The sequence below is a fragment of the Rhopalosiphum padi genome, chromosome 4 (genome assembly GCF_020882245.1).
Source record: "Rhopalosiphum padi isolate XX-2018 chromosome 4, ASM2088224v1, whole genome shotgun sequence".
In the NCBI taxonomy this organism is placed as follows: Eukaryota; Metazoa; Arthropoda; class Insecta; order Hemiptera; family Aphididae; genus Rhopalosiphum; species Rhopalosiphum padi.
In genome coordinates, this window is record NC_083600.1 from 41,761,905 (window position 1) to 41,782,229 (window position 20,325).

General features: G+C 24.3%; 1 protein-coding gene across 5 annotated transcripts; it reads right to left on the bottom strand.

Annotated features, from left to right (window-relative positions):
• Nucleotides 1-568: 568 nt before the first annotated feature.
• On the bottom strand, nucleotides 569-16,299 carry LOC132929465 (equilibrative nucleoside transporter 1). 5 transcript variants are annotated; one of them, XM_060994831.1, is made up of 10 exons: nucleotides 16,053-16,299; nucleotides 15,835-15,985; nucleotides 5,513-5,675; nucleotides 5,140-5,221; nucleotides 4,301-4,440; nucleotides 2,997-3,375; nucleotides 2,745-2,925; nucleotides 2,544-2,665; nucleotides 2,270-2,472; nucleotides 569-2,195 (listed from the first exon to the last, which is right to left on the bottom strand). In XM_060994831.1, the coding sequence occupies exons 2-10, from the start codon at nucleotides 15,962-15,964 to the stop codon at nucleotides 2,069-2,071; spliced, it is 1,527 nt and encodes a 508-aa protein (XP_060850814.1). In that variant the 5' UTR covers nucleotides 15,965-15,985; nucleotides 16,053-16,299; the 3' UTR covers nucleotides 569-2,068. The 5 variants fall into 5 exon arrangements, with proteins under 5 accessions (XP_060850814.1, XP_060850815.1, XP_060850819.1 ...); XM_060994832.1 differs by lacking the exons at nucleotides 15,835-15,985; nucleotides 16,053-16,299 and adding an exon at nucleotides 9,280-9,414; XM_060994836.1 differs by lacking the exons at nucleotides 15,835-15,985; nucleotides 16,053-16,299 and adding an exon at nucleotides 8,923-8,947.
• Nucleotides 16,300-20,325: the final 4,026 nt, after the last annotated feature.

Genomic DNA, 20,325 nt, shown 5'->3' on the forward strand with positions numbered 1-20,325 from the left:
GGTATCATAATTTATTATAAATCAGAATTAAAATAAATAGCTATTGTTAATAAACATAATTTATAAAAGAAAAAAAAGGCTATAAATAAAAAAAATTAAGTGGTTTACACTATGCATAAAGATTTTGTACAACATATCAATTTAGTAGTGCCATGATGTGGAAAAATGATGAGCGTAGCAGAAAATCATTAACATTATAATAGAATCTATTAATCGTATAACAAGTAACAAATAGTTTGAAATAAAATTTTTAAAAAGGTACAAATTACCAGTAATCAGAAAAACATTCTACTAAGGAATATGAATTTAAAAATGTATATTGTTATATAAAAAATAGTAACAAGTATTTTTTTTAAAAAAAATAAATAGTTTTGTAATGAGTTATGACTCAAATTATGTAAAAAATTATTATCTAGAACGTTAATACTGTTTTGAGATTATAATTTATAATTGTGTTTATTGTTAAATAAAACACTCAATATACTAAAATTTAATAATTCAATCTCAAATTATGACTAAAAATTATAATTAGTATAGTAAAAAAAAAAAAAACAAAAAAATAAATAAATAAAAAATAGTTATAAATTTATTAATTATTACGTACTACATATTATTTTGAGTAATTTATTATTATATGTTTTAAACAAACATTATGGAGATAATATAAAAGTAATCAGTGTTTTAAAGTTACATATTATAATTAAGAATTTAAAAATAAAATACAGAAAATCAAAATTAAAAAAATTAAATACTTAAATATATTTTAAGTAAATTCAGCAATGTCATATTGTTTTATTAATTTAATACAATCTGAATCACAATGGGTTTAAGTATTTTTTTAAAGTTAATGTGTATTAAATTATTGTTTAATATAGGATCATTTTTATAATTAAAAGTTAGACAATCACTAAATCTAATAAATAATAAATGTTTAGTTACATTTACAAGTCATTGGTTTAAGCAAAACTAAATTCTAATACAATAAATAAATTAAACTTAATATTTTTAACATAAAACATAAAATTATTATAAATCAAATTCATACAACTTGATGTTATTATTTTTAAATTAGTTACAAAATATTATTGTATTTTATAATAAACTAAATAGCATATAAAAAATGCCGAACCTTAATGGTAATTAAGACTTTAATGTTTATAATACTTACAAAAATATTCATTATGAATAAATACCTGGACAACTTCATTATAATTTTCTTGTGATCTATAATAAATTGTGATTGTTTCAATAATAATTTTATGTATTTACAATTTTGACAAAAAAAAAAATTACCCGTAAACTAATACAAAATACTTCTTCATAGTATTTTAAATAAAAATTACATTTTTAATTTTTTTTTTTTTTATGAATACTTCAACTGTAATAATTGAAGTTAAAAAAAAAACAATTATTACAAAATATTATAATTTAAATAATGAATTCATGAAAAATAAAATGTTAGTTATTAGCATTAAAAATTAAATAGAATATTTCACTTCAAATACAAACATTTTTTTTTCCAGTTCAAGTTCTAGTACTAGGTTACATTAAACTTAAATACATTTATAATAAAGTTATAGCAATTTTACTTCCTCAAATTTTAAACTAGATTATGAATGAAGTATGTTACTTAATGTATAATAATTGAGCAACTAATACAGGTTGTCTTAGAAAAATCTAATGAATAAGAAATTAGATATTTATCATATTTTATTATATCTTCACATTAAATCACTAATTTCTTATTCAATTAACATTTTTGTGACACCTATACATGGGCACTTATTTGAAAAATGATGATGATTGTCTACCCTAAACATTTATTTAACATTATTAAAATATTTTAGATTATTATGGATGATCAAATATATATAATAGCCAATAGGTAAATAAATAATATTAGGCTGTACATTTTGGCTTCATCTTTTGATAATAATTATGATCTACACCTGTATCTATATCAAATTAACATACTTATTATCAATGTCTGATTTGTTAAAATACAATATACATAAAAATAAGTCTAATATTAAACACAAAAAAAGTTTTTGAACATTTTAATATATTTTTATATGGATATGTGTTTAACAATAAATGGCATTGTCATTCCGAAGAGTATACCACTACAAATTCCAGTAATCAGCATAGCAGCTCCAAACATGCCTGCAATACCACTGTATCTTGGTTCAACACAGCTAAAAGTAATCAGATTTTATTAGTATACATATATTGTAGATGATAGAACTGTTAAAATAAACAATTATTTTACCTTGGAGTATACATCATTGCTACAGAACTGTAATAACCACTAGATAATCCAAGAATTGCTCCTAATGCCCAAAATACATAATCATTATTAATAAGTACTGGCATTACTCTTGTAACACCAATTGGGTGGTAATTGCAAACCAAAAATAATGGAATAAGAATAACTCTCAGTCCCACAGGAATAAAAAGCCATTTTTGCTTTGGCTAAAATAATAATAATAATAATATATAATATTAATTATTTAATAAAAAAAATAAATGTAATTTATATTTACCCAAGAAAACAAAGTAGAAAAATATGTTCCGATAAGTGCACATACATTGAATGTTAAAAAGCACATTACACTGGTATAATATGTTTCTCCAAAAAGAAAATCTTTACTTGATGTTTTAATATCTATAACACATAAGTAGTTTTATGATTCTAAGTAATTAAATATTATGATTTGTTTAACAAAATAATAAAATAACTATACCTGAATGAACTGCTGGAAATATTGCAAGAGTAACAAAGAATACAAAAAATACATTAATCAATTGTGGGCTGGCTTGTTTAAAAATACGCCAATAAGGAACTTTTTCATTTTCTCCGCTTTGTTTTGAATTTTGATTTTCAATTTGACGTTGATAAATAAGTTCATGATATTTATAAAATCTCTACAAGTATACATGCACATATAAATAAATATATTTTTATATACTCTTACTCGAGAGTATAAATTACTTACATTTAATGGCAATGCAAAATATGTATCAAAACAGGCAAGTAACACAAACAGTGCAGTAGTAAAATAATATATAGCAGCAGTTCGAGCATCAGGAGTTATTGAAATTGATGCTATGTTTGCGACAGATGTAAATGTACCACTCAAATTTGTACCAAGAACTACAGCACCAATATATTTTGTAGGGAGCTTAGCAGCCATTCCAAAAACAGAATTGTTGTAAATACCGTTTGCCATATTTAATAATACTATACTGCCTAGAGTTGACCAGAAAAATAGAGCTGGTATTTGAGAGGTATTAATCATGACCAATGCAACAGTAAAAACAAAACAAAGTACTTCAGTAAGAATTGACCATACAATTCGAGTTGTCAATTTTCCTCTGAAATTAAAATCAATAAGAAATTAATATAATAAAGTATAATACATTTGTATTTATAGGTAATCTTGAATTATTGAGAAAATTAATTATACACATTTGGTAAATTATTGGAATTTGTTATTTTTAGTTATTTATTATTTAAAATACATTTTTATTGTTTAGAGTTTGTGTAGTAATAATTATGTTTATTGAAAATGGAAAACTACAAGTTTGTAACATTTTAAGTATGAACGGATACATATGAATTGCAATGTAATTATTTTTATTTATTTAAATATATTAAATCAGTGTTTCCCAAAGTGTGTTCTGCGGAACCCTAAGGTTCCGCTGGATAATCTCAAGGGTTCCATCAGATTATTACTACATATTATTAAAAATTATTATTTTATATTATTTAAAAAAAGAGGGTTCCACGAAACACAAACTATTTCTCAAGGGTGCTGTGGTCGTAAAAGTTTGGGAATCGCTGTATTAAACAATACTTTAATATTAATAATTGAAAAAGTAAATTTATTGGAGGGTAGTTTATAGGCTGAGGATGAATCATATTGATTCTATATGAAACTTGGACTTATGATACTGCCTATACCTGATAATAAGTTAACCTTCTTATTATGTTAAGTGTTTAAAACTATTATTATCATTCAATAATTATTTTAATTTGTTAAATTACTATAGTAATACAAGTGTAGACATAGCAAATATTTTAATTAAAAGTTATATCTAAAATTTGATTGGTATGTATATTTATTTTAAATTAATTTTTATCTATATCAAATGCTATTAAATAATAAAAAAATTGATAACCTTTTACCATTTGCTCACCATGGTATATGTAATCATTAATACTACAATATTTATGATTAATAATAAAATGTATTAGGTCAACTAACATAAGAATATTAATATTTACATTTAATCTTACCCTATTGGACAAAATATGTTGAGCCAATTGAACAGAAGACTAGGTAGCTGTGAGCCAATAGTCAAGTAAGCCATGAAAACGGAAGCATAAAATAGATCTTTACCTAGATAATCTTCTCCCAACTTGTATTCCACAAAATACTAAAAAAAAGTTAATTTACATTTTTTTTATCAGTAGCAAGTTATAAAACTATTTTATAATACATTTTTAATGACTGGTTGTATAAAAGTTTAAGCAACCAAGCATAAAAGTTTAAGAAAATATTTTAAATACAATATTAGTGGGTTGCTAACAAATGTATTAAGAGGACGTTACACCTATATGTGTTGTCTTTGTCTTACTAACATCTAGAACTAATTTTGTTATTAGCTTTAATATTGAAGTAAATGTATCAATTATAAAACTTAAAAATAAGAATACTATTTAGACATCTCATATGCTTTTATTGATATAATCATTTTAAAGTGAGTTATAGCTATGTAAAATATTAGAACTTTAAAATTCTCATAACTCACATTATAATTATAATATTAATAAAAGCATACAAGATGCTTTGATAATATTCTTACCTTTAATAGTTCAATTATTGACTTCAATATTAAAGCTAAAAACATAAAATGAATGCTGTAAATTAGTAAGACAAAACAACACATGTGGATATGACATACTCTTAAATGTTTAGAACACTCTTACATAGTAGTATTATACATATTTTTTTAATTTAAAATTACATTAATTACATTCTTAATAAAAATCAATTTAAGTATTTTATTATGAACAAAATAAATTATTGTAAATATAATAATATAATAATTAATACATATTAAATTAATACTTACAGATTTAGCATTTATAAACATATTCCAAGGCATTAATATTCCTATTCCATGTAGAACTAAGATTAAATACACAATGTTCCATCTAAAACAATTGAAATGAATTATATTATTATTATGTATTCAAATTATAGTAGATCTAAATGTATAAAACAATTGTAAAAACTTATTTTGAAAATGTTTATTTATCACAAACATTTTAATATTAGTAATTACTTTTATTGAAATATAAAATAAAAAGTTTTTATAAAATAAACAAAATTATAGAACAGATTTAAATGAATAAGATAATTAATAGTAAATTACAAAATAAACATTAATGCACCATTAACAATGTGAATAGAAATATCTCAGGTATATATAAATTTTGACTCACCTATCTTTTGGAGGGTCAGTCTCTAATACTGCATCATCCATGCTGAATGATTTAAAGTTAAGTTCGTCGTTCGGTAAATTAGTTTCTTCCCATGCAGGAGTTAAACGAACTGGTACTTGCTCAGAAGCAACACTTGTGAATGAATTATGTTGAGTTGGTTGCACTAAAAAAAAATGTATAATTTGCATAAGTAAAAAGAATAAACGAGATAATTAATAAATAAAAATAAAAATGCATGGTTATTATTGCTTTACTGATTATAAAAAATTACTTTATCAACTATATACTACACATTATTATTTACTAAGTATTTACCTTAATGTCAATAATTTTAAAATACACCGAGATGATAAATATAAATCACATTACAGTGCTAAATTAACCAATTGATCTCTAAAATAAGTTTATTTTTGTAAGTATCTCATACATAGATTGGGTGTTGGGTATTTAAAATAATTTCCTATTGACTATTTTATGAACTTGATATTTTTTAAATATAATGTATTATGTAATAATACTATGAATGCAGGAAACATGTTACTAATTCAATTAAGACACAAAAGTTTAGTAGCTTACCTGGGAATACACTCACAACTCATAAAATAAAATGTACAGATTACATAATTATTTATTTTTATTAGTTCGAAACCTATAAAAATGATTATAAATTACAACTAAAAACTTATGAGAAATAAATAATGTTAATAGGAATAAGTTATGTTACTTAAGATTTTTTTCAACTGTTAAAAATGTGAAACGATTTTTAAATAGTATTAAGTCTTTGACAATATTTCAGCTACATGCATTTTAAAATTATAAACATATATCCGTTATTTGTTAATTATTAAAAATGTTTATACTTACGAAAAATAATAATATTGAATCAAACAAAACACGACTATAGGGGCATCGTATTAACTCGAAAATATTATAACAAAAAAAAAAACTGAGTATAAAGCTATATATGTTGGAGGTCACAATATTTGAAAAGAATTTATTAAGGAGGGATATTGTTTGGAATGTGGAATTCAATTAAGGGTCAATCTGGTTCCTAGTTATATAGACATATAGTTATATAGGTTCATAAATACCACAGCGTTTCACATTGTTTAACACTCGTATTCCAATTCGAATTAGTTCGTTGAAGTATTAAAACAGTTTTGCTATTCAAATGAAGTTCAACTAAACGTTTGATTATAATTTTAAAAATAAGCAAAACAAACTAGAAATATGTATGCAATTTTAATGATAACTATTTAAACATTTTTACCTACTACAAAAAATTACGAAGAAATTACATGTTATTTAATTTGTTTCAAGCTATTTAAAATTCTACAATAACAATAATTTAACTTAAGTTAGAAACAATATTTAAAAATACTTATGCCTAAAAGATTATAGCACAATAAAAGATTTTAATTTATTTTGCGTTTTTCTCAAAAGCGTTCCCAGTTTTCTAGTAACTCCAGAAAAAATTATGTTTCAACTTTTAAATTATTCTGGTTATTTTAACATAATAATATTTTTGAAATTTTGATAATAATTAATGACTAAATATAGCTTATAATACAATAGCCTATAGTTATTAAAAGAAATAAATGGACATTTTATTCAGGCGGATTACACACGTGCAACTCCAATTAAACAAATCATAAAAAAATGCATTATTTGTGCCAGACGCGCAGAAACGTGATAAAAACTTATTATAGACATACCTAAAATTTTTATCATGATTTAGGCAATATAATATTAAATTCTTGGAATAACACCTATAAATTATGAATTACTATTTTTAACCAATAATTTATTGCAATAACAATAACAGTACGATAATCAATATTAGTAAAAGATATAAACTGGTATTACAGTGATTATTTCAAAATTTCAAATAGTAAACACTTATTACAATTCTTGATAAATATTTACGTTTGACAAAAATTAAGTTTTTTATTTTTTAAGATATTATATACTTATTAGTTATTAGAATGACCAACACACATTTTTAATTTAATATTTCTAATTATAATATTTTTCTGAAAATTTAAATTTATTAAACGGGTAGGTACTTAATTAGTTAAAGCTAGTTTATCAACATTTTGCGAGGTAAACCGATGCACTCCACTATTTAAATTTTAAATACATAATGTATTTTTAAACTTAACTATATAAACACTCAATCGATATTCGGTATAAAGCCGATAAAGATATACATAAACATTTTCTGCTTCAGAATATGAAATTAAAAAAAAATATGTTTGTCATTCAAAAATTCAAAACATAATATTCTGTAAATATTTTTTTTCAAAAATTTTTTATTATAACAAAGTTATATAGAAATTATATTATAAAACTTATAGTTTTTAAGATAATTTTGTTTTCTATTAAAAGAATCATCATCTATAGTAGTATATATAGATTTAATATATTTATAACAAATAATAAATATAATCTACTCACGGTTTTTTTTTTTTACTCAACTTAAAGCACAGTATAAACACTATTTAAAAAAAATAAATAAATACAACACTATCTTAAAACGAGATGAATTAATATATATAGTACAAGATCCAGATTCCACTCGTGTATCTACTACCGTTACAACTTCAAATGAAACTAAACCAACTCGAACGCAATTTTGTTAGCTAAATAATAGGCGGCATTTATAACTAATATTAATATATTAATGCAAACATCGATAAAGATATAATTTAAATAATTTAATATATATTGTTAACCGTCTGTCGGCTCTACAAGTATGTAACTAATTTACAACAAGAAAATAATATTTAATATTATTTATAAATGCGTATAGTTAATTATTGATAAATAAATATAAGAGTATCAATTTTCATTATTATTACATAATATAGAATAAATAATTTTATGAGAAAATTACTATCACGACGAAACACCTAATTTAAATTGCTCATACAAAATATAGAGTAATATTCTAATAAATTAAGTTTGTATAATTGAATTGACCTAAGTTTATTCCTAAGGTTTTTAATTTCATAAGAAATCTACTAGAGGCTTGATTAAATTACATATACGAATCCTTGTGTATAATAATTATATTAAATATATAAAAGAAATTAAATCATTTGTTTCAAATAAATAATTTTTATACGATTTAAAATAATACATTACGAACTAAAACAAAATAATTTACTGAAAGTAAATAACTGCACTTTTTAATAAAATTGAATTAAGATTATTAATATTTATTTATTGTTGTTAAAATGCGTTTAGGTAATTATAAGACATTTAAAGCAATAATTTTGAATGAAAAAATTAAGATTACATTAACACTACTCAAATATTATATTGTAATTTGTAAACATAACCATGTTTTAATTAGATTAAGATAAGTCGGACTATATAAATTGTATAAATACCTTATTAGTTATTACCTTAATGGATATCGTATGATATATATTATTCTCGTTTGGTTATTACTCACTTTAATATATTTAAAAAAAAATGCAGACAAGGTTTTATTTAAAACATAAAACAAAAAAAAAATTATAAACAAATCGTCTTTCACATTTTTTAGTTATTTACACACTGACACATCTGACTTGTAGAAAGCAGTTAAGTATAATGAATGTCACCAAACAACTTATAATTCCATTAGGAATAAATGTTGTAACCCATAGGCATATGTTTATTTTAAAAATATCACTAAGAAAACTATTCTGGAATTTAGGATATAATAATTAATAAACACAAGGTAAATAATAATATTAAAAAAATACTTATTTACGTACCTATAAACGTTATTTTATTTTTAAACAAACCGTAGAACATTAGTTTGATTAATAAAAATAAAGAAAAAGAGTTTGTAAGGTTCTCAATAAAATGTGATTTAGATAATTTGGTGTAGTATACTATTGTCAACCTTGATTATGACTGGAATTCTAAATAGGAAGGTAGGTAACATAGAAACTGCATTATCAACCTCGAATATCAATAATGATTAAACGACGAATCCGGTTTCTTTTTCCACTTAGATAAAAAATAGTTATTTTGTACTTACAACAATACACACGTGTTATAAAATGTGTACTGCAAAAAATTAAAGTTTGAATTAACCAAACTAATTGCCGAAAAACAAGAAATAAATTGGCTTAGACAGCACTAAATCAATACCTACATATTATTATATCCTATGGTTTAAAGTTTAAATGCAATTTAATTATTTTAAATATTAACTGTATTATCATATTATTGGAAGAGCCTAAAATATATTTTTTACACCGAAACCATATTACAAACAAAATTAACCGTTGATTTGACTAAAAAAAAAATTATCAGGTATATTATCACGGTGTACCTTTTTTTATAAAGTTTTTATCTGAAGAACACTTAATAGTTAATAATATAAAACGAACCGTACATACTAAAAAACCCTAATGTATCAATTACTAAAATACAGTTAAATTCCATTATTCTTTATCAAAATAATCATTATATGGACAATGGCAGATACAAACATAATTGTATAAGATGTGTAAATTACGTGACAAATATCAACTGGGGTTTTAGTTTACACGTTTTTATGATTTTGATCATGTCGTCTATACAATTTTAGTTACATAATTACATTATTTTTTGTTCGTCATCACTAGGTTAGAGGACTTGTAGCTATGAAAAAGTACTAAAAATGCAAGCACTTATACTAAATATATAATATGCACTTAATTTTTTTTTTTTGCTATTCAATTTAAAAGTATTAATAAAATAAATAGTAAAGTCAAAACAATTACCGTATTTAAATACATATATTGTAGATTGACAACCTAAACACCACATAGCTCACTATGGTGGTTATGTGGTATAATATAAGACGTTAGATCGTAAACGATTATATCTATCTATATCATAATCAATAAATTAATAACATTAATTATAGACAGTGGCAAATTAACCACTAGGCTCGTGAGGTTTGAGTATAGGGCGGCAACTTGTAGGGGGCGGTAAATTTGTTATGTTATTTTATTCTTATTCTCAAAAAAAAAAAATTGAACCATTACTATTATTCACTCTCGAGGCGGCTATACTCGATAACCCATCACTCTTCGATGTTAGCCCATTTAAACTACAATTCTTGGATAGTATTAAAAAAAACGGAGGCTGTTAACACTGAGCGTGCCTCATGGGCGCCGTGAAGGGTAATCCGCCAATGATCATAGAAAATTAATATTATATCCTTATCGACGATTTTCAAACGCTTCTAGAAAAAGCATGTACTTACCAGCGGACTGTCAAAAATCATATTATAAGAAAAAATTAAAAATAAATACATTTTTAACCAAACATACTGACTTTAATGTTTAAAATAAAAACGTCGGTATGAAACAAATTAATGTGAGTTAAATATATCTCAAAATATATCAAATGGCATATACAAGTGTAAAATATGCCCTAAAAACTAGCTTTGTGAAAGCAGAAACGTATTTGTTTCGTACTCTGCTATTTTTATGATTGTGCAAAACAAATATGCAAATACTACAAGTCCTTTGCCCTAATCATCACTGTATGGCATATGGTCTCAGAAAATGTTTTAAAACAATATTGGTTCATATCAATATCATTATATTAAACATTGTCCGATATTTTTATGGACCCAAATATCTCACTTTAAACATTTTTTTTTCCAAACCCTTTATAATAAATTATGTAATTATATCCATTTAAACTGTATTTGATTAAATATATTTTGTATTATTTAAATAAAATCAAAACAATAGGTAATGAATAATGATAATTAATAAGTGTATAATACATGTGTATAATTAATGCATGATAATAATGTTTATGCGTAATATTAATAATTATATAATATTGTAAGACGCTCACGGTCACAATTAAACTTGTATTAAGCTATGAATATTTACTTACTCCAAAATAATTGTACTTTCATCCCGATTAATAAAAAAAAATCGAACTTTAAACAAGTACTATGGAACTGCAGATTCTATAATTGATAGACAATTTCACATACGGAAATTAAGAAGTACCAACACATCAATTTGTATAAGAAATAATTTTGTATTTTTTACAATAATAGCTTCTGTATGGCCGATAACTATTTGAATAATACATATTACATAATACGACAGTAGGTCGTATTTCATAATTAGGCACATCATTGTATATTAATATTTTTACGATTTATTATATACTTTATCAGTAGTAAAATATTGAGAATATTAAAATAGTTCTAATTTTGGTAAGATTTTTAAATGAATTAGGAATTTGAGATACAAATTTGTAATTCAGGAAGGACACGGTATCAATTTTTATTGTTGTAAAATTCGTCTAGCAATACCGACTAAGTAATAAAGGTAAGATTCGGCCTTGATAATTTTTGCTGATGACATTTATTATTTTAAAAATGTAAACACGACCACATTTAACATATATGTATTATGTACCGTGTGTCAAAATTGACTGGAAATCACATTAGTAAGTACAAAAATGGCGAAATATAAATTAATAAATATTTACTTAGAATGTACTACAGGACTGCAGACTACATGATTTAAACATGGGTTTATATACTTACGTCTTGTATGTTATAATTTTAAAACTTGATTCCTAACTATTTAACAATAAATTAATCTTAGTTCGGTACATACTGTAGCGATGTGTTCAACAATAAAGATAATAAAAATATTATGAAGCATGACCTTGAATTTAATTTGTGGTTTTTACAGCATAAAGGATTTAGTTTATATTTAACCCCCTTTTTTGATTGTGAATTTTAATTTAATTAACTATTTAAAAAGTCTGATTTATAATAATTTTTTTTTATCTTAAAAATTAGCTTATTAAGATGAATGAGTTAGTTTCGATCTATCATCTATGCCTGTTTAATTGATCATCGTATTTTTCTAACAGTATTTCTACAATTTTGCTAAGTTTTACGTGTATTCAATTTATCAAAAATAAGTGTTATACCAAGTCTACCGTGCAGTAAAAATCTAAAATGAAACATCAGTCACGAGTTTGAAATATTTTGTGTTTTCTATTTTACCTTTATCGTTGAACATACTGTACATCTACATCTATAATAATTAGATACTATTAAGTAATTACTGATTTTTATAAATTATTTATGAAATTATAATAAAAAATACAAAACATTTTCGAAGTTAATGAATAGTACTAAAAATGTTTGAATTAATTAATTACTAAGGTATCTAAACCAAAATTCAATAAAAATTTCTACATTTCTCATGTGCATTTATAAAATTATAGAAAAAAACATATATTGCATAATTTAATGAAAATAAGCCTAGTATGATAAAAATTGTTTGACATTATCAAATAAGCCTTTTGTTTTAGAATATAATTGAAATATACTATATTAAACATTGTGGAATCTTGTGTATAGCTGTTAAACTCGAAAATTGTATTAGTTTTAATAACAAAATAGGTAAATTACAAATTGTAATCTTATACGTAGCCACACAGGTAAAATGATTATGATGACTAATATATATGTAATTTCAGATTTCTTAGTTGCTGTAGAAACCACATTAATAAAGAACTAAACATTTTAAATTACACGATTTTTGATTATATAAAATTTTTGTTACCTAGTTGAAGTTATTTTTAATATTTTTTTATTTTTACTGTTTTTGATAATTATAGAAGGTGATTTTATTGAATCCCGGAAAAAAAATCCAAAATAAAAAAACGAAAATGATAATATAATCAAAGAATTGGTATCATCCATTAGCGCAACTAGGGGGGGGGGGGCATTTGAGGGGGCTTAGCGCTCCCAAGTTTTTTGATTATTTAAAATTTAATAATAATTTAAGCATAAAATAGTGATATACATCCTATGTAATATGATGTAGAGAATTATTCAAAAGTAAATTGTATAAATATAAAATATTAAAGTTTATTTTTCAATATGTAGTTTAATAACAATATTTTTATCTAATAAATATTGTGCGGATATGTGGCAACGACCAGCGACATTGCGATGGTCACTGTCCAATGTTTTAGTTTTATTTTGGTGATAAAAATGGACAAAAAAAATGATAACTGAGAAAAATTTATACAAATGATACGATCACTCTAAAAATATAATATAATATAGTACATATTTTTATTACTATATAAAATGCTATTCTGATAACTTCAATTTTTAAAACTGAACCTTTTGTTACAACGCCTCATAAGCATATAGCTAGTAGAAGTGACCAAAGTTATTGCTAAGATTAAAATTAACGCTATTTATTCAAATGTTGATTATATTTATGATTTTGGTTTTTTTTTTCCGTGTGCCTGATTTTATTATGGATAAAGAATACTAATTACTAATTTTCTAATATATATTATTGTATTAATAATTTTGAAACATTAAGTTATCATACCAATTCTATTAATTTTTTCATAAACAAACACACTGTTATACATTAGTAATCACTAATTATAACTTACTATAGATTCATAATACAAAATGTTACATAAAACTGCAACAATATGCAGAATTTAAAAAGTTTGACGTTTGTTAGTTATCATTATAATTTTGAATTATAATCATACTAATACCAAAACAAAAACAAAAGACATAACAAACTTTTGTAATAAACAATTCACAAAATTGTTTCTGTTGAGCTATAACCTCAATTAGAACTTTAAATTTAGGAAACTCAATCAATGATCATCGTTTAAGTATCCACTTGAAATTTATATGTTTACAAAGTAGTAAGTACATTATAATTTTAAAATATTTGTTATTGACTAATACAATTTTGTAACTAACACATTGGTAAATAGTTATCAAATACTTGCTGTACCTACTACCACAAAGAATGTACGAATTTTTCTTATCTATATAGTTTTTACATTCAATATTTTTCATAAGTCACATAGTTAGTTTTTTTACAACAGTGATAAAGTAAATTTGTAATTTACATGTTTCAATATTTAAATTAATACCCTTTATCTAATAAATGTGAGCAGTTATATATATATGATACTTAATAATAATTAAAACCTTAAAAAGAAAACAACAATATGTAAAATAGCCCACTCACATAACATTAAATATCCATAATTTAGCTATGTTTACTTATACTGTTTTTCAAATATTTTAGATACCTATTTTAATAACAGCAATTATATTATCTCCATAATTCCACAAGAAAGTGTTAAGAAAAATATGTATGGTAACAATAAGTTGATTAAATTCTCAGGCGATCTACCATTAATTTAGTAACAAGAATCATTGTACACAACTCAACAACAAAAAACTAATCTCAAAATCATAAATTCACTTTAGTACTAGTATCATTAATATTAATATAATTATTAAATTAGGCTTGCCATTCGTTTTGGTTTTAAAAATATGTCATGATGTAGTGATGTCTCAACTGATCATTTAGTTTATCCCAGTTAATAGTAGTTGAGAGAGAATAACATACTCTCAATTATTATATCATTGTACTAAAATATTACTAATAATAATTATGTATCTTTGTATTAATTAATAAATAAATATTTAAATAAAAAGGATATACTTATTTTTATACAAGCATATGCTATATATAAAAAAAAAGAAAAAGATATCGTGGTTTGGGGATTTCAAATTCTGGCAACCATATAACTAAACATACACCTAACTAATTTTTAAGATGAAAAAGTAAAATTAATTTTATAAGATATGTAAGTTACTTTTATAATACAACTTTTTTAACTAATAAACTAGTTACCAATATATATATAGTTAAGAAGTTATAGAAAAAGGTAAACTGTATGTGAAATATCTAAAAAAAAAATGATCAAATAAGGAAGAAAAATATTATACATTAGGTAGGTATAAATATTTTACAGATTACTAAAAAATTAAAATGCTGGACATTCACTAAAGACTGTCAAACAACATTCATCATACATATAAATACACTCAGAATAACTACAGAACAATACAAACATAAAATTGGTAACTTCAGATAATTTATTATTTTAAGCAACAGATCAGCTATAATTGTTACTGCTTACTACAATCATGACAATCTAAAACTTTTTTATTTATTTATTTAGTAATTAATACCTTTTTACTATTTAGTTTAAGAAGGACACTCAAAATATTCATACTTTAAACTATAAGTAAATTAAATTTATTTTCAGCTTGGTATCCTACAAATAAGATGCATAAAAAAAACTATACAAATCCTTCAAATAGCTATTAGTTACACTATCAAAATATGCAATCTAAAATTTCTTACAATAATTTTCCTCTTCTTAGCGTAACTTACAAATACATAAATATACATAAAAGTAACTATAAAAATCATATTAACCTTTTGAATTCATGGTTGAATTCATGGATAGTAAAGTATTGCCATTTTTTACTACATTTTCTTGCAAAAGTAAATGATCTTCTCCACCGGTTTTTAACCGTTGTTCATTAGTATTCATTCTTAGACTCATTTTAATGTATTTTCTGTGTTCCTGTTAAAATGTATTGTATATACAGATTAGTATATTATTATATTGTTATTAAAAATAAATATTTTACCTTATAAGAAAAATATTGAATAGTAATTCAGAATATATTCACTAAACAGTCATTAGTGAACTGAGACGAGATTAAAACAGATTTATTATAATGTAGAAATGTGACAAGTACTTGAAAACAAAATGCAATGCATATCGATTACTACATTGTATTTACTTTAGACTTAGAAGTTAGAGTTTGAACTTCACAATGACGTTTATTTTGTGAGAATTTAAATCTTGAAACATGAAGCGGAGTGGGAGATAAAAAATATGTTGAAATGGCACCTTCTTCACGTGTTGAGGTTAAATTGTAAATAAACCACGGTTCGGGTACCGAATTAATTTTTGATTATTCCATGAACCAAATTAGTTATAATTTTGTATTTTATATTATTTAGTAGGTATAGCCGGTATAGGTAACCATAATTTGAATTTTGATTTTTGATTACTGTCATAGTGTCATTACAGAATTTCGAAGACTGTGACAGAGAAAGAGCAATGAGCATGGACATAGGTACAGGTCATAGGACATAGACTCATAGACAGTGGCTGCGCCGCTGCGGTGTGCGGGCTGAGTGAGAGTGACTGTCGGCTGACCACTCAAGTTCGGAATCTGGTGAAGTGATGATAGAGGAGTATGGACTATTATTCCTATAGTCACAGCCAAAGGCAATTCATTATCCATTCACCCACGATAATCCGATAAAAATTTAAAATATTAATATACTATTATGATGAACGTATACCTATAGGCTGTAACCTATGTAATGGAAATTATATATATATGTGTACCTATTTATAATTATTGTGCATAGGCGTGCGCACGGGGGGTTCCGGGTGTTCCTGGGCACCCCCAACATGTAATTGGGGCCCTAAAATTTAAGTTTTATAGCATTATATGGGTCCGTATTTTAACTAATGTTACTAGAATAAAAATGGTATTTTTTTCTAAAATATTTGGTAAAAAAAATTATGTTTCGGGATAAAAAAAATAATACAACGTAAAATATTTAAAAAAATTACAGGTACCGCTTGAAATTCAGGTCTGCGCACGCCTATGTTATTGTGTTATAAATTCCTACGTCATTTGGCCAATGTGGCAGTGTAGTTATTAGGTACTAGAGAGTTTAGACATCATAGTTATTAATACATACCTACTACATTATTGACTTTTGAGTATGGACATCTGTAACTGATTTTAAAGACCCTTGCATTTAAAATATAATTATTCAATAGTGTGAATATAATAATAATAATATTTTTGACTAGCAAAGAACCAATGGTTATTAATTATTAATTTCTAAAAATGCCACAAAAAATTGGAGATGGGTATATTTTATGAAAACTATTTTAAATTACAAATTACAGTACCTATTAAATATACTGTTTAGCAGATGAACAATTTAGTCAATATGGATAATAACATACTCATTAGATATGTCGTTAAATAATTGCTTACTGGCAGTAAGTAATTTTATACCTTATAAATTCTAAATTCTAATGCCAATAATCAAGCGCGCCCGCAGGATAAAATCCCACCTGGGGCAAGATCAAAATTCTAAAACCAAATCAAAAAGGTTATTTTAAATTTTAATATATTTCTAGTGTCTTCATTCTAAAATAGCATAACCTACATAGAAAAAAAAACAACATGTCATACTTCGTAAATGAATCTCAATAAAATTATTTTATAATTAATATGTATGGCATTAAATAAACAATAGTTTTAAAAAAATCCTAGTATGGGCAATGGCCCCTTGACCTTGCCAATAATATAGGAATGGTTTTTTTTTAATTATTACTATTATTATTATTAATGTTAAAGTATCGATAATTATTCCATTGACTTGTAAGCTGTATTACATATTAAAGTTAAGTAGGTATATATAAATTAAATTGTAATGTTTTATAAATAACAATACTTTTTTAATAGTACTTCGTAGCTTCGTCGGGACCATGTGTAAAGGTGTTCTGGTATGTCGTATTTTTGATATTTATTGATTAATCTCTTGTGTCTCTACATTCCATAAATACCATGTGTTTAATTGATATTGAATATTCACCGCATGTTTCACATATTCTTGATGGGGTTTTTTTTTTTTTTTTAGTTAATATTTTATTTGCTTGAAATCATCGATATTCAATACTATTAAAAACTATTCAATGAGCAACAATTATTTTATCATTTTATTCAAATTTAGTCAACAAACAACAGTTTAAAATATGTACTTACCTGGCCTATTGGCTATTTTAATACATTGGCACATCGCATAGGTAATCACATTTAGATATTTAAAATAAACATAATATTATAGGTACCTAGTTACAATCATGATTCTTAGACATAGAGCGGAGAGGGAGACCAGGGCCCAGGAGGACTAAGCCTTCCTTGAGTCATCTTAATCCCTTACTAAGATTGGTTACTTCATTTTAATATATAGGTAGGTATCTTTATTATAATAAATTATTTAGTTTATAATCAATATTTAGAATTATAACCGATAATAATGTCTTTAAAAATAATAATAACTCAAAACCCCATGAATTTGAAGACCCTTTTTACATTTATGTGTTATGTGTATAATATTAAATTCTAATAAACAGACATAATAATTAGTAATATTATATATACTTCAATACTTTAATAGATGATCCCTACAAGGGCGGATACAAGGGGGGCAATGCGGGCAATTGTCCCTCCGTTCACAAAAAAAGTACCATATATTCCAACAAAGTTTTTTTTTAAATATATGATGACCTTTTTTTAGTTGATAACTAACAAATTGCCTCCCTCCCCGTTTAGGACTACTGTATCCACCCTTGGATGATCCTGAAGTCATTTTCAAGATTGTTCAAATTAAAATGCTAATGAAAATAAAGAAACTTTTATATTATTACAATTATGAATATATTATATAACTGCCAGAGGCCTACTGCTAGTACTACCCTCTTGAATCTTCCAATGATTAAAGTAATATATATTTAATTATTTATTTTTCCTGAATATTTAGTCTTTAAATATTTTCTTATAGTTGATTAACATATAAAAATGTTGAGTTTAACTAGGCATTATTTTAATAACGACATTAATCATATTTGAATTAAAACAAATACCAATAGTAGTATCTGTTACTATAATCATTACCTGCACTTCTATCTAAATCACGTGATTTAGGTACTTCTTTATTTATTAAGTTGTTTAATCCACATTCCATACTGTTCTTACAAGATAAAAGTTGACTAGTTGACATACGAGAATAAATAGTTTGGATATTATTTATAAGTTATAACAATATTTACCTATTAAATACTTAATTTTATACATGCGCCGTTTTATAATGTGCTTAGCTATTTGGTTACTTTCAAGTTTCAATATTTCTTTTGAATTATAAGTTATAGAACTCAGGTGACCGGGACCGATGAGAGAGTGGGCAGCCTGTGCCCGACCAAAGTAACCAGTTCCTTTATTTTGCTTAAATATAAAAATTGACCCAAGGGCCCTAGATTACTCTTCACGGTCTTGATAGAGTGATAGGACCTAGGTATACATTATTATATTAAAAATATGATTACATGCCAACTTAAATAATAATAGAAGGTATTGTAGAAAATACTAAAGCGAGCAGCGGCATAATATTATTTTATCTCTAAATGAAATATTACTCTGGACTGGATAATAGTGCCAGTCATCAAGACTAAGCTGAATAATTTAAATAGCTACAAATAATATAGCAATAAATTATTAAAAACCATATTAATTTAAAAGTTTATAGGTACGAAAAATATCTAAACAGGCAATACGTGATGGATGCATCAATAATTGTGAATTGAATAATTAGTCACTACTCACTACCTAACTTAAATTTACATCTAAATGACTAAATGTATTGTATCAATAAATTATATCAAGGTCTAAGTGATACCGAGATAATATACCATCAAATATAAGTAATAGCATTGATTAAATATACTTAATAAATTGTATATTTAACCAATGGCAATAGGTATCACAACTTTACTGCACGCCTTGACACGGTGTCCGTGACTAAATTTTATATTATTTCCGCGGGATATGGTATTCTCCATTCGGGGTTACCAATAGATATTCAAGTGCGTCGGGCACTTCGAATGTAGGTAATATGGGCTAAACGCTAAAATATAAAAAAAAGTACATATAATTTACGCTACATTTAAATATTAATTTTGGTATTCTACACGACAGATAACGAAATAGTATATTATGTAATCTTCAGCGCCAAACTTTCAATTTTAATTATTGGAATTTACTAATC

Excerpts from the sequence above, each read along its gene's own strand:
- LOC132929465 (XM_060994831.1), bottom strand. The coding sequence starts at position 15,964 with ATGAGTCTAAGAATGAATACTAATGAACAACGGTTAAAAACCGGTGGA. Across the intron at positions 4,441-5,139 it reads TGTTTATAAATGCTAAATCT|TATTTTGTGGAATACAAGTT; the intron begins GTAAGTATTAAT and ends ACTTTTTTTTAG. Across the intron at positions 2,196-2,269 it reads GCAATGATGTATACTCCAAG|CTGTGTTGAACCAAGATACA; the intron begins GTAAAATAATTG and ends GATTACTTTTAG.